The sequence below is a fragment of the Drosophila novamexicana genome, unplaced genomic scaffold (assembly GCF_003285875.2).
Source record: "Drosophila novamexicana strain 15010-1031.04,08,12 unplaced genomic scaffold, DnovRS2.1 tig00004554-arrow-pilon, whole genome shotgun sequence".
Taxonomy (NCBI): Eukaryota; Metazoa; Arthropoda; class Insecta; order Diptera; family Drosophilidae; genus Drosophila; species Drosophila novamexicana.
In genome coordinates, this window is record NW_020825051.1 from 2,260,522 (window position 1) to 2,286,483 (window position 25,962).

General features: G+C 41.4%; 6 protein-coding genes across 7 annotated transcripts; 4 read left to right on the forward strand and 2 right to left on the reverse strand.

Annotated features, from left to right (window-relative positions):
- The first annotated feature begins 1,249 nt into the window (after positions 1 to 1,249).
- On the forward strand, positions 1,250 to 7,067 carry LOC115769793. The gene is made up of 7 exons (XM_030714761.1): positions 1,250 to 1,698; positions 2,762 to 3,455; positions 4,702 to 4,816; positions 5,607 to 5,832; positions 5,899 to 6,076; positions 6,151 to 6,287; positions 6,346 to 7,067. The coding sequence occupies exons 1-7, from the start codon at positions 1,398 to 1,400 to the stop codon at positions 6,474 to 6,476; spliced, it is 1,782 nt and encodes a 593-aa protein (XP_030570621.1). The 5' UTR covers positions 1,250 to 1,397; the 3' UTR covers positions 6,477 to 7,067.
- Positions 7,068 to 7,192: 125 nt separating this feature from the next.
- Positions 7,193 to 9,153, reverse strand: LOC115769794 (nedd8-activating enzyme E1 regulatory subunit). The gene is made up of 6 exons (XM_030714762.1): positions 9,078 to 9,153; positions 8,859 to 9,023; positions 8,155 to 8,800; positions 7,763 to 8,096; positions 7,453 to 7,701; positions 7,193 to 7,384 (listed from the first exon to the last, which is right to left on the reverse strand). Exons 1-6 carry the CDS (start codon positions 9,146 to 9,148, stop codon positions 7,272 to 7,274), a joined length of 1,578 nt encoding a protein of 525 aa, XP_030570622.1. The 5' UTR covers positions 9,149 to 9,153; the 3' UTR covers positions 7,193 to 7,271.
- A 553-nt stretch (positions 9,154 to 9,706) lies between these two features.
- On the reverse strand, positions 9,707 to 11,046 carry LOC115769876. The gene is made up of 2 exons (XM_030714878.1): positions 10,273 to 11,046; positions 9,707 to 9,765 (listed from the first exon to the last, which is right to left on the reverse strand). Exons 1-2 carry the CDS (start codon positions 10,319 to 10,321, stop codon positions 9,716 to 9,718), a joined length of 99 nt encoding a protein of 32 aa, XP_030570738.1. The 5' UTR covers positions 10,322 to 11,046; the 3' UTR covers positions 9,707 to 9,715.
- LOC115769875 (CCAAT/enhancer-binding protein gamma) lies at positions 9,730 to 10,266 on the forward strand. Its single transcript, XM_030714877.1, has 2 exons — positions 9,730 to 9,857; positions 9,961 to 10,266. The coding sequence occupies exons 1-2, from the start codon at positions 9,747 to 9,749 to the stop codon at positions 10,201 to 10,203; spliced, it is 354 nt and encodes a 117-aa protein (XP_030570737.1). The 5' UTR covers positions 9,730 to 9,746; the 3' UTR covers positions 10,204 to 10,266.
- Positions 11,047 to 11,189: 143 nt separating the features above from the next.
- LOC115769877 lies at positions 11,190 to 14,385 on the forward strand. The gene is given in 3 exon segments (XM_030714879.1): positions 11,190 to 13,298; positions 13,300 to 13,567; positions 13,630 to 14,385. Coding segments are annotated over 3 exon segments (2,847 nt in total). The 5' UTR covers positions 11,190 to 11,420; the 3' UTR covers positions 14,331 to 14,385.
- A 331-nt stretch (positions 14,386 to 14,716) lies between these two features.
- LOC115769874 (chromosomal serine/threonine-protein kinase JIL-1) lies at positions 14,717 to 24,769 on the forward strand. 2 transcript variants are annotated; one of them, XM_030714875.1, is made up of 9 exons: positions 14,717 to 15,588; positions 15,975 to 16,987; positions 19,723 to 19,791; positions 19,861 to 19,994; positions 21,393 to 21,477; positions 21,542 to 22,353; positions 22,411 to 22,865; positions 22,927 to 23,619; positions 23,688 to 23,831. In XM_030714875.1, exons 2-9 carry the CDS (start codon positions 16,108 to 16,110, stop codon positions 23,749 to 23,751), a joined length of 3,192 nt encoding a protein of 1,063 aa, XP_030570735.1. In that variant the 5' UTR covers positions 14,717 to 15,588; positions 15,975 to 16,107; the 3' UTR covers positions 23,752 to 23,831. The 2 variants fall into 2 exon arrangements, with proteins under 2 accessions (XP_030570735.1, XP_030570734.1); XM_030714874.1 differs by having other exon boundaries at positions 14,719 to 15,588; positions 22,927 to 24,769.
- The last annotated feature ends 1,193 nt before the right edge of the window (positions 24,770 to 25,962 follow it).

Sequence of the window (25,962 nt, forward strand, 5' to 3'; positions counted from 1 at the left end):
AATTGTATCTCTAAGATACAATATCTGAGTGTGCGTGTACGTGTGCGTAGCTTTGTTTGTATGGGAAATACGAATGCGAAATTAAAACAATTCAATGTGGCACGGATATCGGGCTGTAAAGCCAAAAAGCCCTTGAATAGCTGTAACATATTTTATTATTTTTTTTTTTTTTTTGCCCAAAAACCATTTTGCGCTAATTTACATTTTTATTTTTATGGCACAGTCGAAAAACCCGCGCGGCTTGATGTGCGTTTGAATGGACAGCTGCCTTGTGTGCTCTGACTTTTATAAATCAGCATATCCGTATTTATGAGAATTTGTTATGAATGCAGCTGCAAATAGAAAAAAAAAAAAAACAGAAAACAAAACGTAAAAAACAGCAAACATGCAATGCCTAGGCCTGTCAATATATATTGTACAGGTGTTTTGCCTTTATGCTGCGCCCGTAATGTGAGCCCCACACACACACACACACACACATATGTAAATAAATACATGTTTATGGCATGAAAGGCTGAAAGGCATTTGCAGCATAAAAGCAAAAGCCCAGCACAAAATTTAGTTTATGGCCAAAAGGCTTTGGCTGTCACGGCAAGTCGAACACATGTCTGTCTCTGCTAACTGCAAAAGTTATTTGGGCCAAATACAAAACACAAATATCATAGACCCAACCAACGCCTTCTTTGGCCAGCTTAAGCCGTATTCATTCATTGGAAATATTTTGTATTTCTAAATAATTACAGGCTTAGCCAATTCAATTATGCATGGCATTTTATTGGGCAGTGAGAGGGAAAAATATGTAAAACGTGCAATTGCATTAAATATGAAACAATCAACCATTTAGCAAATATTAAAATGAATATTTAAAATCGGACTGATTTAATTTAATTAGAGTGCGCGCAAAAGCCCTTGCAAAAACAAAATTACTAACCAATATCAATTATCAATAAACCAAATATTATTTAACCATGTTTTAGCAACAGCAGCAACAACAACAAATGCAAATGAGAAAAAAATAAGCCAACAAATATTAAAAACAATAACTGTTTTTATAAGTGGCAACAAGCGACTGGGGTCAGTGTGTGGAAACCAGCTCAAATGCAGTTTGTGAAATGTGTTTTAGTTAAGCCAAATTCCACGCAGGAATTCACGAATACAAAATGCGTTTAAGTGCAACAACAACAACAGCAACAACAACAACAACAGCAGCAGCAACACGCATTAAAACCAAAACGAAACAAACGCTTCAAGCTTCAACCGCAGCAACAACAACAACAAGAACAACAGCAACAACAACAACAAGAACAAAGCCTGCAACACGCCGAACTGAATGTTTTATTTGCAATTTAATACAATTATTTATACTAACAACAACAATCGTGTGCACCGCTAGCGCCATGGGCCGCGGTTCGCTCCAGGCAGAGGCGCACTCTGTGGCCAGCATGGACGCGCTTCGTGGTCGCCAGCTGGAGGAGGGGCAGCCGCTAGCGGACTACGACTCCTCAATGCTGGCTGCAGCTGCAGCAAGCGCCGAGGCAGCTGCAGTTGCCAAATTGCCAGCGGCAACAACAATGACATCCGTAGGATTTCAATTTACCACGGACACAGCCACACCCACACACACGCACACACGCACACAGCAGCAGCAGCAGCAGCAGCAGCACATGCAGTTGGCCACAACGTTACGTGTTAGCCATGGTAAGTAACGGGTAGTCAATTGTGCGGTTATCCAGAATGCGTGCTATCTAAACTGAACCCAACCCAACCCAAACGCCCAATCACCCAGCCATGCCCAGCTTTTGCTGTGTTTCGACGACCTTGAGCTTACTTTCCTGTAATTAAGTCCAGATCCTTGTCAATTGAAAGTCCAACTTTTCCCATGCACTTTTCTCTCTCTCTCTCTCTCCCTCTCTCTCATATCGCAAGCAAATATATTTGATGGAAAATTAAGCATTTTTCTTGCTTGTTAGCAAAACAGCTTGGCAAAAATCTTTCCAACTCCTTGCACTTTTCTGGGCTTTTATGTGCTAAACACAAGCAATAAATAAAAAATAAGTAAGATCATTGACGTGAACCATGTTATTTATAGACTCATTAATCTAAAGTAATTTTTGGAAAAGCTTGCGATACTTTCTTTCCTTACTTTTTTTGAGCAAAAATCGTTGGCAGCTTTAACCTAACACGAGCACAGTTGACCCCCGCCGCAGAGAAATGTTGAAACTTGATTGCAACATATTAATCAAGTCTCAGTTTCAAGAAAGAAACAAAGATATGCGTGGGCGTGACAAAAACTAAATACCCTGGCAGCTCAAATTGCCAAGGATATAAATATGCCCGCTTTGTCAAAGAAGTAGGTCGAAATCTTGTACAAGCATTAAGTAAAAACATTCATAGGACCATCAAAATGATGGCAGATGTATTATAGAGTAATTCCAAGTATCATAAAATTTAACTAGATCGTATAGCAACAAATACGAGTACTCAACTATGAATCCTTAAGAAGAAGACTCAAGCTTGGAGCGATAGTTCTCATAACAAAAGGTGTATTCAAAAGGATCCCAATCTAAAATGTTTCTTTAGGATAAATCAGGTTGAACATGGTTATTCAAGAGCGTCGTAGCTCCAGAGTTAAGTTCTTCAATGGGCTCTTCAATTGGCTCTCCTTTCTTAGGGTATCAAAGGACATGGCTTACTTTCCTTTTACTAGCTCGCCAAATGACCTTAAACTCAATGTTGTCTTGTCTTTCATAATGCGACATAGATTCCAATGAAATCGATAATTCCTATGCCGCTGCGGGAGCAGGAGCAGCTGCTGCCTTTGATGCGGATGCGGATGCTGATGCCGATGACGTTCAGAAGTCGGCCAATGATTACATCATTGCCATGGAGCAGGAAGAGGGGCAGGAGCAGGAGCGGGGCCAGGGCCAGTGGCACAATATAACGAACGAGAAAAATGAGAGAAGAGCGCCAAAAGCAACGTCTGCCGCGCCGGCCGCCACAGCCAATGGCAGACAACTAATGAATGCAAAAACACAAGATTTATTGTCCTTATCGCAGCTTAGTTCGTATCAAACATCAACATCACGAGCACCAGCAGCCGCTGTGCAACGCGAGAAGAGCGCATCAAGTCTGAAAAACTCCATCAGCTTCGGTGGCGCCGCAGCTGGTGGCACATTTCAACAAATTGGCTCGCAACGCGTCAATGGAAATGTGCCAGCGACCACAATGGCCAGCACTGAGGGCTCCAGCGGCCAACAGGTCGCTGGCAATGGCTCCCTGGCAATGCCAACCCCATCGACTGCGAGCGGAGCGGATAAGTCTCCTGTGCGCACCTCGGCCAAGAAGGTGGAAAGCAAATATATTCTGCCCAAGCAGCAGAAAACCGATGCACCCATGCTCAACTATATCTTCGATACCTTCTCGGCGGCTAACAAACATCATCATCACGATCAAAGGTTGGTTTAGCTAAAAGATTTCTTTCTCTTTACCTTACATACTACTTATTACATTTAAGCCTGACCCTAAACTGCGCACGGAGAGAAATACAAGTCAGGAATCTTGCGAATCTCTTAAATAAAGTAAACCTTTTTCCCAAAGTAGGAGCTTACTTGATTCAATTACGATCATACTTCCTTAGTTGGGACACAAAAATCTTAATATTTTATTTAATTTATCTTGGGTTTTAAGCCTCGCTAAACTCATTACAAGATACTTTTTAAACGGTATATAGATTTTTTTTGTATTTTCTAAATACTATTATTTTGTATGTATCATCAGAGAAGAATTTTAGATTTTCTGTCAAAACTATGAATAAAATGAAATTTCAGATCCTGGAAAGTATCTCAGATTTCCGTTTCGGGTTAAGTTTTAATATTTTTAAACTATGCACAGAATGAACCCTATTTCAGATATTGGAATTTTTTTTTAAATTTTCGTATCGAGTAAATTTTTATAAATAAATAAAATAATTCTCTTTTCAATCTTAAAATATAATAAATTGAGTCCTTAATTAGAGCCAATATATATTTTAATGAAGTCCGAATAAACTTGTTCCAAGAACGTCGTTTTTTCCGAGTTCTACATTTTTTCGAAATTTCTGTTGAATTGTGAGCATGAAATATTGATTAACTCAGGCTCTTAATGCCACGCCCAGCTCCTCTTAGCACTTTGCTCAGTTTCAATGCAATTCGTATAAATAATAAAAACCAGGAAAAAAAACTAATAGCACTGTCCTCATTAATAAAGTGTAAGTTATAGCATTTTGCCATTGAGGTTAAAGTACTCCTTAGCTTGCAATTACACAACAAATCTATAATTTGCATAATAGTTGGACTGTAAATCGAATTCAGAGAACAGAGAACAGTTCGCCGGCAAGCTTGTGAAACTTACACTGAAAAAAAAGATATGCTTAGTCCCGACAAGCGGCAATAAAAACAGTTTACCGAAGGTCCTTGCTGTGTAAAACGTGCTTAAAACTCAAGTTTTTAAGACTTTTGCTACAAGCAATAAACATTAAGCATAAGGGCACACAAACTCCGGGCATGGTATTCTGTGTGTGTGTGTGAGCCTAGGCTTACCTGCATACACCTGCTGACCAATAAAAATGCATACCATAACCACATCGGTCTCTTTTATATATATATATGTTTGTGTGTCTGCGCACATTTTACTTACATCACATATGGCTCACTTTTCTTACAGATATGGCCCCCATTTTGAGGACGTGCAGCGTGTCGGACAACCCACAAATATGACTGTACAGGCGGGCAGCAGCATTCATTTAAATTGCAGAATTTCATTGCTCCAAGATAAGACTGTAAGCATTCATACTTAGTGTAAGCTCGTTTGTGCCTAGCTTTAAAAAAACAAAGCCCTGAAGTATAGCTAATATGGGAGAGCTACACATTTATAGATTTATGACTATTCACTTAATATGTTGGACTATGTGAGAGTCGGATCGAACAATGCAACAATCTATCACATATCTTTATAAACAAATTTAAATTTATGAAAATCGAATAGAAGGGCGATATTTAAAAGATAAGTGTGAGAGAGAGATAGCGAGAGAGAGAGCAAGTAAGAGGGGCTGGTAAAGAACCAGCGGTAAATTGAAGAGAAAATGACCGGGAAGTGTGACTCGATCTGGGCTATAAAGAGAGAGTAATAAAAAGTGAAAGGAAAGAGAGAGAGTGAGAGAGAAAAAGACAGAGTGAATGAGAGAGAGAGGGAGTGAAAGAGACAGAGAGACATCGGGCGGGGAAAGCAAGTTGAGTAAAAAATTATGGATGTGCCAATGAGTCAAAGAGAAAGAGCAAATAAATCAAGGAGAACGAATCATAGTATATTTGATTTACTCATTACAAAATATCGCCTTTCTATACGATTTTCATAGAAACTAATTAAATTAATTAATTAATTAATTATTCCCGTAAGCGTATTAGTTAAAGCGACTGCGGCTAAGAGAATAACATTACTGCAAAAGACGAGAAATAGAGAGAGAGAAGTAGAGATAGAGAGAGAGTGAAAGTGAAAGTGAAAAAAAAGATGAGAGCTTGACTATAGAAACATTTGAGAAAGCTCTGTATTATTGTTGTTATTATTGACAGGTCTCCTGGGTGCGTCGTAGTGCGCAAAATGAGGAGAACGCATTGGATTTACTGACTGTTGGCCTGCACGCCTACACAGGTGATAAGCGCTATAAAATGGAATTTCAGTATCCCAACAACTGGCGACTGAAAATTATAAATGTTAAAAAGGACGATGAGGCGACATACGAATGCCAGATCTCAACGCATCCGCCCCGCGTTATACAAATTAACTTGCATGTAAATGGTAGGAAGTTCTTGAAATCTACTTTCGAATTAATAAAACTAATTACGCATCTTCCTCAACGCACAGCGCCAAAGGTGATGATTGTGGATGAATACGGGGATCCCTTGCAGGAGAAATACTATGAAATTGATTCCACGCTGCAGCTGTCCTGTGTGGTGCGAAATGTGGCTATGACAAGCTCCGTTGTTTTCTGGAAGCACAGCGAAAATGTACTCAATTATGATGTAACACGAGGTGGTGTAAGGTAAAACTATGCTAAACCCTTACAAGATGAACTCTTTCTTGATTCAATATTTTTCCGATTTATTTGAATGCTAGTGTTAAAACTGAACTGATGGAAGATGGTGCGAATTCCACTTTGTCCATTGCGAAAATTCACAAAGCTGATTCCGGGAACTATACCTGCTCCATAAGCGAGTATCAAAATTTTACGATAGTGGTGCATATACTAAATGGTAAACTAAACCTTTCCATCAAATATACAATATTGTTAATCACATATCGTTCGGTTAGGTGAAAGTTTTGCTGAGCTGCATCATGGTGGTGCAGGGGCGGCACATGCCACTTGGCAATATATAATCGGACTATGTTTCCTGCTGCTGCTTCGGTGGACCGCCAGTAAGAACGTGTTTACATACAGGTAAAGTTAACAAACTGAACACCAAACGCCTAATTTTATATATTATATATATGAAAAAATATGAAATAGGCATAAATTGTTCTCCTGGTAGTCTTCTTGTGTACATTTTTGTTAATTAATTGTAAAGATTATGGAATAGACACATAGCGGGAAGTTATTAGAAATAACTAAAAACTAAGTTAAAATTAAAACGAAATAAGTTCAAAAAAAAAAAAAAGAAAACTAAACTGAATTGTTGTTATAAGCAAGTGTACTGTAAGTAAATGCCTATTTAAATCATATAATGTACTGTCTATTCGTTTGATATTCGTTAGCATCTATTTGTACATGTAAAAGCACACATAATCTTAATTAAATTAATATAAGTCAAATATTTGCGTTTGGCGCAAATGATGCCAACGAATTTCTATACAAACAATGAAGGAACCCGCATATGAGAATTAAAAGAACACAATTTAATACAGGAATGTAAGATAACATATGAGCAAAAGAATCTGTGCTGGGCTTTTATAAACAAAATAGAACTTACAATATAAGTCCCAACACCGAGGTATACACACAGTACTATTGCAAGAATACCACAGCATAAACATGCGTAATCGAACGCTTACAATATCTAGAGCATAAGCAGAGATATGATTAATAAATATAAAACTACAAAATGATCAGAGCAAGTTCCCCTTTACGAAATGTGACACTATTGTTAATGTATTGTTTTACTGTTTAATCAGATTCGGTAAGTTTTTGAAAGCTTCAAGAATCTTAACCATTTCGTATAATTGTATTATAAGGAATTCATTTACAACTTTAACGTAACACTTTCAGTGCTTATAGCATTATAGATAAATGTATTATCAATTGGTTTGTATTGTTTGGTAATAATCTTGATCACCTCCTGCGCAGCACAACCTCCTGCAATCAAAATAAATTGATCCATATACATACACTTACGCCATGACATAACCATAGTATATAGTTACCAATAAACGCAGACACAGCATGCAGCTCGGCGCCGCCGTAGCGGCATATCTCGTGCAGCACATCGTCGCTGATGGCCACATGCAGGCCCAAGTCGTTCAACATTTTGCTGGTGATGGTCTTCAGACGTCCAATATCCTGTTCTACAGTGCACTCACCGGGAATGCTGCCGCACTCGCTTAGGAAACGCTCATAGGCACGCAGAGCGAAATAGTAGACGGTTAAATTGCCCTGCAGCTCATTGTCGTCCACTACAAATCGGTTTTACAGGTAAATATTGCAATTTCGATCTTTCACTTAGGAGGCACTTACCCAGAGGTAGCAGGCGACAGTTCTTCTCGTACTCATCGGCGATGCGTGTGCCACGTTGCACCGACAGACCGGCAGCCTCACGACACAGCAAACGCACAGTGCGCTCGTCTATGCTGTCCGCCGGCAGCGACAATTGCTTGAGATATTCTTGACATTTGTGGTACACCTGATCGGCATCGTGCAAAGCCTGTTGGCGATAGATGTGCTGCAGTGCTATGTACGAGTCCGTATTCGCTGTCATATCGGGCAGGACGCCCGGCAGCGGCAGATAACCCTTATTTTCCTCCACCACAAAGTGCTTTAGTGCCTTGGCCATAATCCAGAAGACATCGCTCTGTTGCAAATGGAAAATTGTTGTATGAGTTACGGAGCATTCAGACTGGGCGCCTCACCTTTTTGTGCAATTGCTCACAGGCATCGTCCTCGAATATGGCCTTGAGTGAGCTTGGCACCAGGCCAGCGCCAAATGCAGTGTTAACCGCCTTTATAGCCTCTTCGTAGTTTTCTTCATCCTTTTGCATTGCTGCTCCAATTGCCTCACGCAACTGTGTTTTTTCCTTATAGTTGCCAGGCGCCTGTCGCCCAGCTCCATGCTCAGTCTGCCAAGCTTTCAGGAATTTATAAAGCACCAATAACCAGGGCACCTTGTTTGTCACCTCTGTGCTCTCTAAGTGGTCGCGCAATGCCTCAAATGGTTGCTCCAGGCGCAAATCAAACTGACGATTATCGGGATGAGCTTCTACAATGCAGTGCTCCCTCAGTTGTAGGCGTATGGACCCCAGCATACCCAGGGAACGACAATATACAAACGGCACATTGGACTCCCACAAGCGGTTAGACAGCTGCAGTAGTGACTGCTCGTTCAGATTTGAAGCAATCACCAGGTCGAAGCTCTCAAAGAAATTCGCCCGATTTTCCAAGATATAGTCAATGCTCTCATCTACATAATCACCATTGGCATCCGGATTGAGCTCCTGCAACAGCTGTTTGCAAGCAAGTGCCTTCGATTTACCCAGGTAGCTATAATCTAGAAAAAAACTATTCTCCAGCTTTTAGTCAGTACAATTGAACAGAACATATTTTGTTGCCGACATACTTGTTGCCCAAATCCTCCTCCTTAACAGTGCTGCCATCAGCCACGGTAAAGCCTCCAATGCCCGGCAGCACAAGTCCCTTTGCTACCTCACAGCCTACAGCTGTCACATTGACCAGGCAAATTGTGGCCGTCTCCAGCAATGTCTGTCCGTGGTCACCCCACAGCCTGTTGGGGTCATGTTAGGCCAATCACAATGTTTAAGAGTATAAACATAATTACCTGATTTGCCTATCATATTTTTTGCTTTTATCTGATAATTCAGGCGACTTTGGTGGTGCAGGCGAAGACATTTTCCAAGCCGGTAGCAAAAAAATAATTGCAAGTGTTGCAAAACTGCCACATTATCGTGTGTTATCGATATGTGAATTTAACCCCAATAGAATAGGCGCGAGTTGGGTTTTTAAACATTTATTTATATATACGTATTACATTTTTGCATTTGCTTTAAAATTTATTGCGTTCAAGTTTATTATCTTATTCAACTACATACAAGAAATCAGTCTTTACAAACAAATTATATTAACATAGTTTTTATATCGGCAAAAATAATACCAAATTGTGAGCAAAACCATACATGTTTCAGGGACGTAAGAATAAATGTAATTAACTATTTTAGATAATCGTGTTAAAATTGTAGTTTTTCTACAGATTACTGAAGTCGATTAATTAATTGTATAATACCGCATCTCTATTTGTTCTCATGGGCAATGACTGCTGTCGCTTTACAACACTTGCTCCAAGAGGGCACATATGTTTTACAATTACGCTTTGGTACATCATTCGCGTTGTAATTTCACAACGACTTGTGTTTGTTTGCTGGCTACATTTTTCAGCTGGTAAAAGGAAACGACATAAAACTAAATACAAATTAATATTATCACCGAGAGAATGCCAGCCAGGAGAAGGACTGCAACACCGTCCACAAGCAGCGGCAGCACGGAAACCAGTCCACAGACAGAAGATCCCGCGTACAAGTTGAAAAGACAGAAGAATAACGAGGTAAATGTAAATAAAATGATCGACAATGTTGCTAGCCTAGATGAGCGACCCCCTAAAATAGCATTTCCAAAAATATTAACTGTGTGTTTCTTTATTCTTATAGGCAGTACAGCGAACGCGTGAAAAGACGAAAAAAACCGCCGAAGAACGCAAATTGCGAATCGACAATTTAAAAAATGAGAACTTAAAACTTCGGGCAAAAATTGATTCCGAGAAGCAGCACATTAAAACACTGCGGGAAATGATAGTACAAGGCAAAAAGAATGAAGAACAGGATCGCCTCATTGACGAGATATTAAATAAATCCACGGACGACGAAGACGACGATGACATCAAACCAAAATGACTAACGAGCAATTGTTCTTAATATATCTAATACTATTTTCATATTTTTAAGCAATTCCCCTCTACTAACCGTCATAGACATCGAGCTTTTCCATGTGCAGTGAAAAAACTTCATCCATTTTGGGTTGTTAAATGTAATAAACCAACGCGTAATGTAATGTAAAATTCTTTTGTTGCTTGCGCCAATATCCCGTTACGGCTGCTCAGTCTTCTGGTCTTTGTTGTTGTTTCTGTTTTGCTCACTTCCGCCTTCACACTGCTGGGCATTGATTTATTGCACTTTTCATGTGTGTATGAATGTGTTTGTGAGTGTGTGAGTGTACACGTTATATTTAGTCTTCACTAGTTTGCTGAATTGCCGAGCATTTATTGCGTATGTAAATACGTTCATTTATATTTTTCATAATATGCCGAAACTGAGAAATCAAAACTGGAACTATAACTTATAATTAGCACCCCGGCGGGTTTTGACAGCAAGTTTTGGTACGAGAAACGTCACATGCCAATTTCCCAATGCCAATTGCATAGCCTGCTCTGAGTTTCAATTAAATGACAGCTTTAATTGACGCTGTGTGTCCGACTAGAACAAATTCTGTGCTTCTGTAATCATCACACGGCTGGCCATGCCATTTACTTATTTGTCTATTATTCCATTTATATTTCACGTAACTTGTTTTTGTTGCTTTGTTGTTGCCCCATGGCCAGTTTACAGAATCGGACGACAGACAGCTGTTACTTAACAGTGCACCTAACAGTGATCAATAAAATTCGAATTTGTTAATGTTAAAGTCATGAGCAACAACTGTTATTGAATTTGTAGTGCAAAACATTTCAAATATTATTGGCTTGTTACAATGCTGTTTTTTTCATGTAAGATAAAACTAGATTTTTTGTCATTTGATTTTTACAGTGCTGAAAAATGTTATGGCAAAAAATTGATTAGGGTTGCATTGAAGTAAAAGTCGATAAGCTTAAGTACGTGCGTCGTCAAAATCATTTCAAACGATTCAAATTTGTGTTTTTTGTTCTTTTAGAATGTTACAAAATTTAAAACAGTAATAATGCTGCTGCCCTTGAATGATTTTGTTCCCTATCTTCACGCCAACTCCAAATTCTACCTGCTGAAGCGTCAAATTGCTGAGAACGGAACAGAGACACAATCTCAGCTATTTCAAGTGTTCCGATCCGACGTTGAAGGCACGCGATATCTCACCAACGATGAGCTCCGATAAGGAAGGATCAGGGTTCAAGGACAACGCAGCTAAAGATTACATTGTGGAAGAAACCAATGATACTCCAAACCATAAGCCAAAGAATCTTCGCGGCTTCCGAAAATTCTTTCCATTTATCTCTGGAAACAAATCCACAGTTCAGTCAAATAAGAAGCGCACGGATCAAATAGAAACACCTCTCGAGGACGCTGATATACGCAAGCTGATAAGTCTATATTCGACATACGAGAATCTGTACAATCCGAAGAACCCTCAATATGGCAATAAGCAAATTGAAAATATTTACTTTTCAGACATGGCGCGCTCGTTCCCAAGCCAAACAGGTCCACAAATCCAAGCTTGCCTGCAGGGACTGCGCCTGTCCTTTGAACGTGAATATGCCATCATTGAGAATGCGCGTCGTCGGTATGGAGAAATTTTGACGCCTTCGATTAAATACTACAATGAGTTTCTGTTTCTGGTGCCCTTTATAAATATCAACTTTGACGAAATCGACGAAGCACTGCGATCTGAACAGTCGATAGACTCTGATGGGCAAACAGCCGGCTGTGGGCCCAGCAAAATACGCACCTCTTCTAGCAAAGCCTGGAATCCGATGGGCTTGAGCTGTATTAGAAATAAATACATTGTTAATGCTACGCCTGCGTCTGGCATGCAATTCTTTAAAACGAAAACGAAAAACGGTGGGCAACCGGACAACATGAGCTCGAACCCAATGTTTTTTAAGCCCTGGCGCAAAGGAGAGCAGCCGGTACAGGAACAATCAGGGCCGGAAGCGCAACAGCAGCCATTGACGCTAGAGCAGCAGAGAATTCAGCAGCCGCCAGAACAGGCTTGGCAACAGCGGTCGCCGCAGCGCGTGTCGCTGGAACAACCGCCTGGGCAACAGCAGCAGCCGCCGCGCCTATCCCAGGATCAACAGCCTGAGCAACAGCGGTCGCCGCAGCGCTTGTCGCAGGATCAACAGCCTGGGCAACAGCGGTCACCGCAGCGCATATCTCAGGAGCAACAGGCTTGGGAGCAGCGTTCGCCGCAGCGCCTATCCCAGGATCAACAGCCTGAGCAACAGCGTTCGCCGCAGCGCCTATCCCAGGATCGACAGCCTGAGCAACTGCGGTCGCCGCAGGAACAACAGCCTGGGCAGCAGCAGTCGCCGAGGCGCCTGTCGCAGGAACAACAGCCACAGCGGCAGAGCGATTTGAGGGCAGTTGATGCGGATCAGCAAAAACGAGCTTTGACAACTGAGTCTCAGCGGCAGTCGATCCAGCCAGAGGAAAACAATAAACGTGCTTCGCAAGCTGGGCTAGAGGAAAGTTGTGAGTGTCCAGCATATGAACAACTAGCTAATTCAGGAAGCTATGAATGTAAAGCAGCCTGTGTTCAAAATCCGCGCTACAAGTGTATTGCAGTCATTAAAGCGCCAGGTCAAACGGACTATAGTGAAGATGCCCCAATGTCGTGTGTTGAACATAAACACGACTCTCGAAATACGGGGAGTTCGAATGGCCAATCTCGAGGATCTCGGGCAAATCAGGAATCACGAAAATCTCAAGACCCGCGCGGCCTAACGCCCGAAACTCCTAGAGACCAGCAGGTGGACATGCTGCTCGACTTGATAAGATCGGAGCTCGAATCCGCACCCGACTTCATTTTCTTCGATGCCAAGTGGCGCATTATTGAAATCCTGCGGGAGGTAAACAAACGTCAAATGATTCACAAAAGGGGTGATCCGTCACAATGCACATGCAGTCCAAGTGAATGCGATCCACCGCCAGATTCAAAAAAACCCGGACCTTCCCGGCTGGCCCACCTTAAATCCCAAGGCTGCCCCTATTGTGCCAATCCACGTAGGCGGTAAAATCGTCACTTAAGCCCGCTTATCAATCATCGGCCCTGACCAAGTTTTCTTAGATAAGAAAGAGATGTGTTTCGTCGCTTATCGCCCGACAGTCTTCCCGCAGCTGCAATCCAAGATGGAAGCACTTCTGAGCAGCTCCAAGCTGTTCAAGCATTGGCCGAGCATTCTGCTTGGTTTACTCGTCGCGTTGGCCATTAAATACATCAAGAGCTATCGAAAGCGACCATCAAGGACTTCCAGCTGGAAACATTTGGAGGGGGAAGAGAATGTTGCGGGTAGCTTTCCTATGCAAGACTATCTGTAAGATTCAAAGTCATTCAAGTTCAATCTTTCACAGTTGAATTCACGCTGGCTGATTCTGGCATTCAGCCCGCCTTGGAGGAGAAGCCACATGTGCCATTTGTACCCGGCCTTAATCTTAATCCCAGTGGCGGCAGGCGTTTCTATGAGCTGATGCGTGGTCGCCGCAGTGTACGTGCTTTTAACGCCAACATTAAGCCATCAATAGATATCGTAGAGGACTGCATACGCGCCGCCGGCACGGCGCCCAGCGGCGCACACACCGAACCCTGGACGTTTTGTGTGATCGAAGAGTTGGCAGTGAAGCAAGCTGTGCGCGAAATCGTGGAGCACGAGGAGCAGATCAACTATAGCACACGCATGCATGCCCAGTGGTTGACGGATCTGCGACCCTTGCACACGAATGCAATCAAGCCATATCTCACCGATGCGCCCTATCTAATTCTAATCTTTAAACAAACGCACGGTACCACAACAGATGGACGCAAGAAGCTGCATTATTATAATGAAATTTCAACGTCCATTGCTGCCGGGATACTACTGTGCGCTCTTCAAGCAGCTGGACTTTGCTCGCTAGTCACAACTCCCCTTAATTGTGGGCCTGCTTTGAGGTGTTTGCTCAAGAGGCCAACGAATGAGAAACTGTTAATTTTGCTTGCTGTTGGTTATGCGGAAGACAATTGCAAGGTGCCAGACTTGGAACGAAAAGGACTGCAAGACATTATGGTTAAATATTAAATTGTTCATGCCAAAGATCTCAAAACACAGTAAACAAATTTGAATCTGTTCAGTATATACTGCATAGCTATTTTTAATACTAAGCATCAGGCAAAATGCTAAGATGCATACTAAGCTTCAGGAGCACATTTTAATAATTTGTGGAGGCTTGGTCGATCCGCTTCACAAACCTATCGATTACATGGCTTCTGTAAGGGATGTCAGCTGTTTATCATTTACTGTGAATGGTCACCGATAGCCCAAGCCCTATCTATCGATGTGAGTATGATAATTATTTTAATTTTGCTAATTCCAAAACCGTAAAAGAATATTACGGTTACTTTCAATTGCGGCCCGTACAATTTTTTTTCTTTACATTTTATAGTAATAGTTATTAAAAACTCGATCGTGCCCCATTCACTAAAAGTATCATCGATATATATTAAGCGTTGTCACATATCGATAACAGCGCATACCAGTTCATTTTATAAATAACTTCAATGTGTTCGGTCTCGCTGTCGGGAAATTATCGAAATTACCAAAGAACCCAATGAGTTAATAAATAAATATTACAATTTGCTTTAATGCATATGTAGTTGCAGCCGTTCGTGTACAATGCGGGCTAAAATATACCTAATAAATTATTACAAACGTGTGCTTTATTGTCGATGCAACAGCAAATAAGTGGCAAAGAATGAGAGCGCAAAGCAGATGGCAAAGAGCGTCGCGCCGCATTGGTGTTGGTTTTATGTGCGTGTGTGTATGTGAAGTAGAAAGCGGCGGTAAAAACTTGTAAAATCCACACGTATGATACATACATATAATAAAAATAAATCTTTTTTAATACCGCCAAAAATCGATTTCGTCGTCAATTGGAATTTTAAATAAATCAGGCCTATTGCACTGTAGAATCTGCAAGTCAAAACAAAACAACCGTGAAACGTAGCCGAAAAACGCCTGCGTGCTTGTATGTGTGTACGAGCGTAATAAGAAAGACCCATAGCAAAAAAAAAAACGAATGAAAAATAGTGCATACGAAAAGCAGGCGCAAAACGCAATTGATGAAATTTGTGATTATCACAAATTCGTATTAACAAATGGTTGAATAATATCTAAGCCAAGGGTTTAAAACTAAATAAAAAATAAAAATATATACAGCAATTTATAACATATATATGCAAATAATAAAACGCCTGGCATCCAACATCTTTAAACGTGTTCAAACATAATTGTGCTAAATTGTTGTTGCCGACATATTTGCGCCTTTTATTGCTCTGAGGTGAGTTGTAGTTGTTTTTTTCTGAGTTTTTTAGTCGGTGCTTGTGTCCAAACTGTACTAGAGATGAGCGCGTGATGCATTCGTGCCTGTGTATAAACTAAACACACTTCGACCAAATGCAATTATTGTAATTGACTTTATAACTTTACAATTATACAAATTAATACTGAGTTGGTCTTCATAAAATATTAAAATCTAGTGAACTCGGGTTTTTTCAAATATTACAATATCGATAAAAACAAAATATAATTCTGTTCAATAAATTTAGCCGACACGCGCTCATCTCTAGTCCAAACTGTACCATATTGTTGACTAACTGGCAGACTCGCAAGAGAGAGAGAGAGAAAGAGAGAGCGCGCGTAATAATTTTCGATTGCACTCTACAGCTCCCTCTCGCCCGTTCGGCTCCTAAGCGACATGTTAATCAGCTGCTGCAACTCGCCCTAAACAGTTATTGCAATTAGCATCTACAACTTGCAACGTAAAGCGTAATACGCCGAAGAGATTCTGTCACTTAAAATGAGTCGCCTACAGAAACAGCAATCACAACAACAGCGCAACCAGTGCGAAATTATAAGTAGCAACACCAGCGGTGCAAAGAGCAGACGGAAACAACCGCCGCCAGCACCTCCGCTAGACGATAGTGAAATGCGTTCAGCACAGCTCGTCAATGGACACACAATGACGGCGAACGGTAATAGTAAGACGACCAAACGACGACGACAGAGTGACGATGAGCCCTTGCAGCACTTGACCAACGGAGTCAGCAGCAAAAATCCCAAATTGAAGCATCAGCAAAATGTCGTGGAGACGAGCAGCAGTTCTGGGACCTCCAGTGGGCAGCGGCAAATTAACAACGGCAAAGCTATCAACCACAACAACAACAACAACAATAATAATAACAACAATAAGAAACAGAACAACAATGTTAGCAACGCAAACGGGCGGCAATACAGCAACAACAATAATAACAATAAGAAAAAGAAGCAAAACGTAAATACCAATACAGCAACAAGCACACGAATGGAATACAGTTACCGTAATAACATATCCACAATACCGACGCCGCCCCAGAATGCTGCGGCAGATGTTGTATGTATTTCGGATGCAGAGAGCGACGAGAATGAATGCATCGAATATTATGACCAAGAAACGGAGGAGGATAGCGACCTGGAAATCGATGAATCGCCCACCACTAGCAACAGCAGGCAACCCAAAAACAACAACAATGCGGCGGCAGCGGCTGCAGCAGCAGCGGCGGCGGCGGCAGCAGCAGCAGCAAAAGCAGCTACGCCACCCACAACATATGCAATGCCAACTAGCAACAGCACGCCATTGGATCTAGAAAATGAGGCGCATCAACGGGATTTGGAGAACGTGACCGACCTGCGTTCCTATGGTGAGTAAATACTTTTCAGTCTAGACTCTCTTGTGTCTACAATTGATTTGGGGGAGTTGGGAAGGTAATATGGCTTGGTCAATGCAGCGGCATCGACCTCGTCTTCTATCAATCCTTTTAAAGTGGGGCACATGCATTTAACCTTGACACACTTGCGCAAACATATACACACGTGCGAGCGTATGAATGGTATTATTTGGGTGTTTGTTGCGTTGCCCCACTGCAATTCACCCCAAATCGTAACTCACCTGAACTCACCACACCACGAACAACATTTCACATTCAGACTGTTTGGCTATTTGCATATACTTATAGTGTGTGTGTGAGCATGGCCATATATACATATAAGCAATTGATTTACTTGAACTTGACAATGCAACTGTCCCAGCAACAACTACATGCATATACATACACATATTTATGTAAAACGTGTTAGCCTTTGCGCCTTATTGTCAATTTGTAATTTACATTTAAGAGTGTGTAACAACTTGACGTCAATTCGGAGAGCATATATTTCTTGTTGACCTCCCCCTTTCCGCCGCAACTTGTTATAGTGCGTGCAGCAGTCAACAGATCGTGAACTCTCTCACTGGAGAGCGCAAATATACTCTCCATAACGGTTCTTAAGTGTGTGCGTGTGCTTGAATGCGTATGAATGTCACGAAGACAGCTGTGCGCTTTCTGTTGTGTACAGCACCGCACCCGATTTAAAAAACTTCTAACAGACGAACTTTTTTAACAGCGTCAATAGCTCATTTACATGGAACTGTCAGATAACCATGTAAATAGCATAACTTCTTCGGAATGAATTAAAATCATTTTATTTAAAATCCAAGATACTCGAATCGTTTTTTACGACTTCGAGCTGTTTATCATATTTTTGGAATACTTATTTTCACATTTTTCGCGTTCATTAAACTTTGGCTAGTCGATAAAATAAAAACAACTCAAAGCGCATTGAGGTTAAACAGTTTAAAAGCCTGCTAAAAATGTTTGTACATATGTACGAATATGCACGTTTGTATGTAAAGATATCGCTCATCAAGGCCAAAAAGTGCTTTTTGAATGTTTTGCGGTTTAAAAATAAAGTGTACTAATAAAAAACTTATTAAATTATTTAATTTATAGATGAAAAGCTTGACTATTGTATTATGTGCCATTTTTGATGGTCATTTTGATAGCAATTGCTGTCAATTTTAAGAAAAACATGTTTTCAGTTGGTTTTTGCTCCATTGCATTTTTTACTGTAATTGTTGTTTGTAACACAATTCCGGAAAATTTAAAGAGATACTGTAAACAGTACATGAGGCTGTTATGATATCCAGAGAATTGTTAGCAGGAATATTCATGTTGTTATAGTGTTCCCTACTCTTTTCTCAGATTCCCTGCTAAGCTGCGTTTTGTTGGATCAATAATTTTGCTAGCCATTCAAAAATATATTTTTGTTGAAGTGCTGTTGTTTGTTTTTAATGTGCTCGGCCACCCAGGAGGGGGAAAAAGCTGTCACTACTAAGTTCATTGCACCCTTCACAAAAAAAAAGTGGGAGTAAATAACTTTTCGGGACGTTTTAGCAACTTGGGTTTATTAATAAAAAATGTAACTGGTTTATTGAAATAACAAAAATTAGCAAGGTAATTTCATTAACCTCTGGGTTGTGTCAATGTGTTGAGCATATTTCACAATAAGTTGAAATTTCGATTGAAGCCAGTAGAAAAGGGGTTGAATGTATAAGTATTTCAATATTTTCGTAGAAATGACTAATCCTATGAAACTGGCACGAAACGTTAAACACACAAAATAAAAAGGCTGCAGGTTCAAGGACAAATGTCCAGCAATGGCATTCAACTCGCTCTCTCTATCTATCTTTTGCTGGTGCGCTCTCTTCTGTTTGCCGCAGGCTGCTTGTCAACTGCGAAGTTCATTTGGCAAATGTTAACACTGTGTGGGAGTGGGAGGGAGAATGAGAGTGAGAGACGGCAAACATATTAGTCACTTGGGAAATTTGATTAAATATGCTCAGGTTTGTTTGCACACAATTTGGTTATATTTATTTTTTATTTATTTTTTTTTAATTTTCCATGCCTAATGTATAAATGTCGTCTGAACGCGTCACTGTAACTGTAAATTGCCAAAATGCGAGACAGGGCCAATGAACCGTTAAGTAGGGAGAGAGTTGGCTGGCAGGTTGCCTCTGATTGGCTGCTGCGCATTCTTCTGCTCTTGTACAGACGATTGACGTTCTCAGTGGGTCAGCCACCTGCTGCAATGTCGCCCGACGCTCTTTGTTGTTGTCCTTATGACATTTTCATACAAGTACTTTAATATGCCTATATATACATACATTCATATATGTATGTGTGTATGTGTGTTATATATGAATGTAGATAACACAGCGAACACAAGTGATAGTTCGCTCTGCCTACATTGCAATGCATACACTTTAATAGTTTAGCTGCTTGTATCAAGTGTCGCACGTGCTGCTCAGCTGCATACTGAACTGCGATAATGCTAATCACATGCTACATAGTAAACAATTGTGTAGTTTTCAGCACAGTCTACACAGTCTGCGTGCGTATGTGTGTATATGTACATGCATCAGTATGTGTGGCCATTATCGTTTTTCAATGTGTGTAGCTCTTGTCTTTTGCTGTTTTGTCTTTTGAGCTTTATTCTTAGTCATAAGTGCTCTCATTTCTTGTGCTAATCAATCTGCATTTCAATTTTTCTTTCACAGTCAAACTTTATAGCGATGAGCGCGTGAGTTTAAACGACTTTAAAATCATTCGCGTGCTTGGCACGGGAGGTGAGCATCAAATAACTGATCAAACTAATATCAAGTTTATCTAAACATTTATTTCTATTTTCCATGTAGCTTATGGACGTGTTTTCTTGGTGCGTAAACTGACCAGACACGATGCAGGCAGATTGTATGCCATGAAGGTTCTCAACAAGATTACAGTAGTGCAAAAGCGCAAAACGGCTGAGCATACAAAAACTGAGCGTGTGGTAAGTAAAATGTACAGAAAAGAGAAATGGTCAAAGCAAATTAAGAAAGAAAAAAACATAAGAAAGCCCTTACGATGATACGATACGTGCCCAAATCAAACCTTTTACTTTTGCCATTGCATCTTTTACCCTTGCCATTTAACAAGATCAAAAAGCACAGATAATTGCAATAAAACCTTCAGTTGCTGCACGTACACAAAACTATAAAAAAAAAGCTAAAGGAAAGAAAAAAGAGGCGGCAGCCAAAAACTTTGTAAGAATCAAGCGTGCTCGTGACACACGCACACGCAGACACACACACTCGCATGACACAAGCTCGCTCACCGCTCACTTAACTTGTTGCACCGGCAAAAAGCTAACGGATTACCAAAGATAGTGGTGGAGACAAGTAGAGAGAGAGAGAGAGCCAAAAGAGAGCTAGCTGATCTACTACATGTGTATGTGTGCATATGTATGCATGTATTATATTTGTGTGCGTGCGATCGCTAACCGGTTAGCGGCATTGAAAATAGAACACTGAATGCAAAACTTGGTTAAATAACTGCAAACAGGTGTAGGTGGTAAGCGAGAACAGGAGAGAGTACAAACTGAGCAACAAGGGCCATTTTCGGCGAACAATTTAAAAAGTGTACAATACGTTAACTTGTTGTCTTTTTACGCGACACACACACACACACATGTACGCATCTTACATATTTCAAGGTACATAAACAACAACGACGAATATGACGCTTGTGCTACTAACCTAGATATTGACATAGTTAAGCAGTATAAGTGTTAGTGGGGGGAGTAAATGGGGTAGGGCCGAGGAAGAGGAGACCTGTGTACCGGCTGTAGTATATAAATTTCCTGCTTGCGCTGGCATCGCTGTCCGCCCTGCGTTATGTATTACTGTTGTTATTTTATCCAAAAAAGGAAAGGAATAAAAACGTGAAATGTGAAAGTTGTGTATGCAACAAGAGATGCTTAACAATTGTCTATGAAGGCAAAAAGAGAAAGATGAAGTAATTTCAATATGAAATTAAATTGTACAAAAATATCTTTTCACCAAAACACCTACTACATATGCATATCTGGTTGGCATATATATGAATGTATTTAGGGCAATTGTGGTATGTTTGGGATATTCGTGTTGGGGAAATTCCCAAACAGCTGTTGTGTACAGTTAGCTCCTCAATCGTATATGGCAACAACAAAACGGGCACATCTAACGAGCGCCGAACGAAATTTATAAACAAAGCATATTAAATAGTAAGCGTAAAGATAAGGCAAAAAAAAAAGCTTTAGAGCAATGTGGCAAAAGTCATCGGCAAAATATTCGATAAGCGGCAGCGCGACCATTACTTTTTGCCTATAATATATTCAGTACAAATTTTCAATGTTCTTTTAACCCTTAAGGTTCTGGAAGCGGTGCAGCGCAGTCCGTTTCTGGTTGGCCTACACTATGCATTTCAGTCATCATCGAAGCTCTATCTAGTGCTGGGTAAGATCTAAATGTTCCAACATTGACACACGGCCTATTGACTTGGCGTTCTTTGCTTTTGTAGACTTTGCCAATGGCGGGGAACTTTTCACACATCTCTACCATGCGGAGCATTTTGAGGAATCGCGTGTACGGGTATACATTGCCGAGGTGGTGCTGGCGCTGGAGCAGCTGCATCAGCTGGGCATTATATACCGTGACATAAAATTGGAGAATATTTTATTGGATGGCGATGGTCATATTGTGCTATCCGATTTCGGCCTGTCCAAAATACTCACCGCCGAGAATGAATATCGTGCACACAGCTTTTGCGGCACATTGGAATATATGGCTCCGGAAATAATACGGACTGGGCCGCCGGGTCATGACAGTGCCGTCGATTGGTGGTCGGTCGGTGTTCTCACTTTTGAGCTGCTGACGGGCGCCTCACCATTTGCTACCTCGGATGGTCAGAGTCAGCAATCGGAGATTTCACGTCGCATACAAAAGGAACAGCCCTTGATACCATCGTCCTTTAGCGCAAATGCCCGTGACTTTGTGCTCAAGATGTTGGAGAAGAATCCGAAGCGTCGACTAGGCGGCAATCATCGGGATGCCAGCGAGATCAAAGACCATCCGTTCTTCCATGGCATTAACTGGCAGGAACTCCGCGCCAAACGCCGCAAAGCACCCTACAAGCCAACACTCAATGCCGAAGATGATGTGCAGAACTTTAGTAACGAGTTTACGGATCAGTTGCCCGAGGATCCCGAATGTGATGCACCGCCCGCACGCATACGACTGTTTCGCGGCTATACATATGTGGCGCCCGAGCATTTGGAGCAAATGCGTCGCGACAATCTCTGCCAGATTGAGTACTGCAATCCGGATTTGCATGTGGGTTGTCATACATTTCTCATGTGGTAAATTCAAACTAATCAAATCGCTTTGCAGAATATACCCTCACGACCAGATGATCTAGAGTTGGGCACGCGGACTGTGAAGGGCGCCTATGGCACCTGCTATTTTGTGGTGGACGCTTCGGATATTGTGTTTATGGCAAAGGTCATACCGCTGTCCAAGTTTCGGGCCTCCGAAGTAGATGCACTTACATCATGCGCCTTAGACACGCACTGTCACCGCAGCATTGTGAACTATCATGGCACGTTCCGTGACAAGTGTGAGGTGTGGATAATCCAAGAGTATCTGTGTGGCGAGGAGCTGGCCACTTATCTACAGAGCGCAACGCTCGACGAGAACAGCTGCCGTGACATCTTTCTGCAGCTAGTACAGGCTGTGCAGCATGTTCACTCAAAGCATTTTATACACGGGGATATCAAGCCGGAGAACATAGTGTTTGTGAGCCGTGACAGCATGGATGTAAAACTGGTGGACTTTGGCAATGCCTGGTAAGATTCAAACGCCTGCTAATCGCCTTCAATCCCTTCACTTACCAACAATTCATTGCAGTTACAATAGTCGTTTCACGAGCTGGCGGGACAAGCCCCGCTATACGGTAGACTATGCGCCGCCGGAGCTTCTGAAGGATCCCAATGTAGTAACATATTCGCCAGCTGTGGATATTTATGGACTTGGCGCGACGCTCTATACAATGTTTGTGGGTCATGCGCCCTATCGCCTCTACCTGGGTGACTGTGGTCATGGCCCCGAGGTGCATCATAAGCTGCGTAAACGCATCGAGAAAGAGTCATTCAACCAGCGCTCCAAACGCTGGTTAAACGCAAGCACGCAGCTCAAACAATTGATCAGCTGGTGCTTGCAGAAGGATCCAGCAAAACGGCCCAAGTTGAGCGATATACTGGACAGCGATTGGTTGCAACAGAATAACGATCCCGATGTAGACATAATACCACCGCCCGAACAGGTTGTGGTCGACTTGAGTGAAGACACCATGGAGCAGCCAGTTGAATTGTCCATCAAGCAGGAGCACCAAAAACAGTTGCTTCTCATTATGGAACAAAGGTCGGCCGCAGAGATGCGCATAGGTGTTGAATTGCCTGTCGGCGAGTCGGCTGAGGAGCTGCCAGCGGATCCGACGTCCAACGATGATCTATTGCAGGGCATCTTTGATCCGGACTTTGAGGCGCTCACCGATTTCCATGGCTTTGACGAACTTGCGCCGCCACTGCGACTGCCCTCTGAGTATTACACTGAGCTGCCGCTCCCACATCCACACGAGTGCAATGTTACTAACAATCCAGAGCCCGCAGCCCTTATGCTGCCACCAGCTGCACATCCGGCGCGCGCGCTACCTCCAATTGTCTCGCCGGCTGAAGCAAATAAACGACCACGCACTCGGCAACAACGCCGTACCGAACTACGAGAAACAGCGGAAACGCCGCCGGAGCAGGAGGATTCAAAGGCTGGACTGTATCGGTTGATACAGCAGCTGCCACCACTGGTGGATGTGTTGCCTGTGGCCAAGCCAATTGCATCGCCCACGAACAGCCGACGCTCGCCGCGTCCTCTGAACGATCTTTGTGGCTTTGGCAAGGCGAAGGGCACATGGCGCAAATCGCGCGCCAGCTGGCGTCACTTCTGTCTTCTGCTCAATGGTGTCCAACAGGTGCTCAAGCATCGTTTCAAGAAGGAGCGACGCGTCTACTGCGGGGTCACAATCAAAGCGGAGCGCCTGGACGAGGCCTACGAGAAGCCATTGATATTCCCGCGACCACGGCCACCGGCGCAGCGCAAGGCCAAGAAACAGCCCAAAGTGCCACGACCACCCACACGTGTGCAGCCAGAGCGAGCGCGTGCGCTGCGCCAGCGCTACGTGTTTGAATGACACTCACTGGAACAGAAGGCCGAGCCGGTGGAAGTAACGAGTGTCATCGACGAGGAGGAGCAGCGTCTGCTGCAGGCGGTGCTCGAAGCGGCCAATGGAAGGTGGACGGAGCGGCAAAGGCAACGGCTGCAGCAGCGCAGCTGACGGCAGATGAGCGAATTGACTCTGACTAGGACGAGGAAAACGCTGGACGGAAGACGATTACGACGGCGCAACCAGATTGCAACAATTTAATAAACACAGACACCCATATGGACACACGCATATACACATACACACACACACACATACATGCATAGATGTAAAGATGATGTTTAATGTGGGCCTAACGGATCATTGAGCAGCACCAAAGATCCTGTCAATAGAGATTTAGAAGTTGTTATTGTGTAAAGTTTAAGTATAAGTTGAATTTGACTTCGATTAATTATTGGAATATTTAACTCCGCACACACACACACACACCTGTACACAACATAACAAGTTTCGTTGTTGTTGGATTAGTTAATTGTTTTTTATAGCGTAATGTACAAAGTCATAAACAGAAAAAAACAAACAAAAAAAAAGAAAAACTTTTGTAAACTCTTGAAGAAAAATGGTGGCAAATGTAAATTTGGTTATTGTAAATTTTTTTGGAAAATAACGTATATTACAAAACAAAAAGGCATACAATTTTGAAAATTAGTTAAGTGCAAAGATAGTTAATTAAGCTATTTAACGAAAGGAGATCTAAACGCATACATATTAATAGTCTTATATACATACATATGCATACATATATAATATTAAATATTACAAATAATAATACGCTTTAAGTTGTGCTCTATGTTAAGTTTAGAAATAATTGTTAAACAGCATGCATCCGCATCAACAACAATAAGTATAACATAGAACATTAAAAGTGAATTGTTTTTGAAATTTACTTTTTCATATTTCCATCGATCCATCTGCTCGATGTGAGAGCTATATAATTTAATAATGTCAAATCTCCTATTTATGATTGACTCTTCAAGCATTGCTATATAATTATTATATAGCATTATTTTAATTTAACTTTACCTACAATATATTGTTAACTTATGTTTTCTTTGATTTGTTTTATGCATTTTGTTTTGTTAGCCAAAAGAAAAGAAATTGAAATTTCCCAAAATCTCCCCAACACACAAAACTTAAGAGCGTTTATCATCTGTATGAATTAAAATGAAATAAATGTAAATGCAAATATCAAAAAAAAAAAAAGGACACCAATTTATATTTTATTTGTTTTTAAACTCTGACAACAACAAAAACACACATATCTAAATCTTTTTTTGATTTAAAATAATGATATTGTGGAAAGGCGAAGAACAAGAGCTCATGGTCCCCAAATTGTTTAGTGTAAAGCGAATAACATTTAATAATATATTAAAGTTGCCTTTTAACAAGTTGCCTTAGAAAACAAACAACAAAATATGAAAATGTTAAACCAAATCTCCAACAAAAAAAAAAAAGAAAAGAAAACATGAATTACCACTTAGAGGAAGCCAAAATACAGAATGCTGGCTTATAAATACGAGCCAAGCATTGTTAACGAGTTATGCGAGAGAATTTTTACAACCGAAGCAATAGTCTATAAGGTTCCAATAGTATATATATATACATAAATATATGTATATATACGTATCACAACACCCAAGTTTAAGCAACAAATGAAGGGACGTCAA

Excerpts from the sequence above, each read along its gene's own strand:
- LOC115769876 (XM_030714878.1), bottom strand. The coding sequence starts at position 10,321 with ATGGATGAAGTTTTTTCACTGCACATGGAAAAGCTCGATGTCTATGAC. Across the intron at positions 9,766-10,272 it reads AAAGCTCGATGTCTATGACG|TCCTTCTCCTGGCTGGCATT; the intron begins GTTAGTAGAGGG and ends ACGGTGTTGCAG.
- LOC115769793 (XM_030714761.1), top strand. The coding sequence starts at position 1,398 with ATGGGCCGCGGTTCGCTCCAGGCAGAGGCGCACTCTGTGGCCAGCATG. Across the intron at positions 1,699-2,761 it reads AACGTTACGTGTTAGCCATG|ATTCCAATGAAATCGATAAT; the intron begins GTAAGTAACGGG and ends AATGCGACATAG. Across the intron at positions 5,833-5,898 it reads AATTAACTTGCATGTAAATG|CGCCAAAGGTGATGATTGTG; the intron begins GTAGGAAGTTCT and ends CTCAACGCACAG.
- LOC115769875 (XM_030714877.1), top strand. The coding sequence starts at position 9,747 with ATGCCAGCCAGGAGAAGGACTGCAACACCGTCCACAAGCAGCGGCAGC. Across the intron at positions 9,858-9,960 it reads AAAGACAGAAGAATAACGAG|GCAGTACAGCGAACGCGTGA; the intron begins GTAAATGTAAAT and ends TTATTCTTATAG.
- LOC115769874 (XM_030714874.1), top strand. The coding sequence starts at position 16,108 with ATGAGTCGCCTACAGAAACAGCAATCACAACAACAGCGCAACCAGTGC. Across the intron at positions 19,792-19,860 it reads TCGCGTGCTTGGCACGGGAG|CTTATGGACGTGTTTTCTTG; the intron begins GTGAGCATCAAA and ends TTTTCCATGTAG. Across the intron at positions 19,995-21,392 it reads ATACAAAAACTGAGCGTGTG|GTTCTGGAAGCGGTGCAGCG; the intron begins GTAAGTAAAATG and ends TTAACCCTTAAG.
- LOC115769794 (XM_030714762.1), bottom strand. The coding sequence starts at position 9,148 with ATGTCTTCGCCTGCACCACCAAAGTCGCCTGAATTATCAGATAAAAGC. Across the intron at positions 8,097-8,154 it reads GTGAGCAATTGCACAAAAAG|AGCGATGTCTTCTGGATTAT; the intron begins GTGAGGCGCCCA and ends CATTTGCAACAG. Across the intron at positions 7,702-7,762 it reads CTGTCGCCTGCTACCTCTGG|TGGACGACAATGAGCTGCAG; the intron begins GTAAGTGCCTCC and ends ACCGATTTGTAG.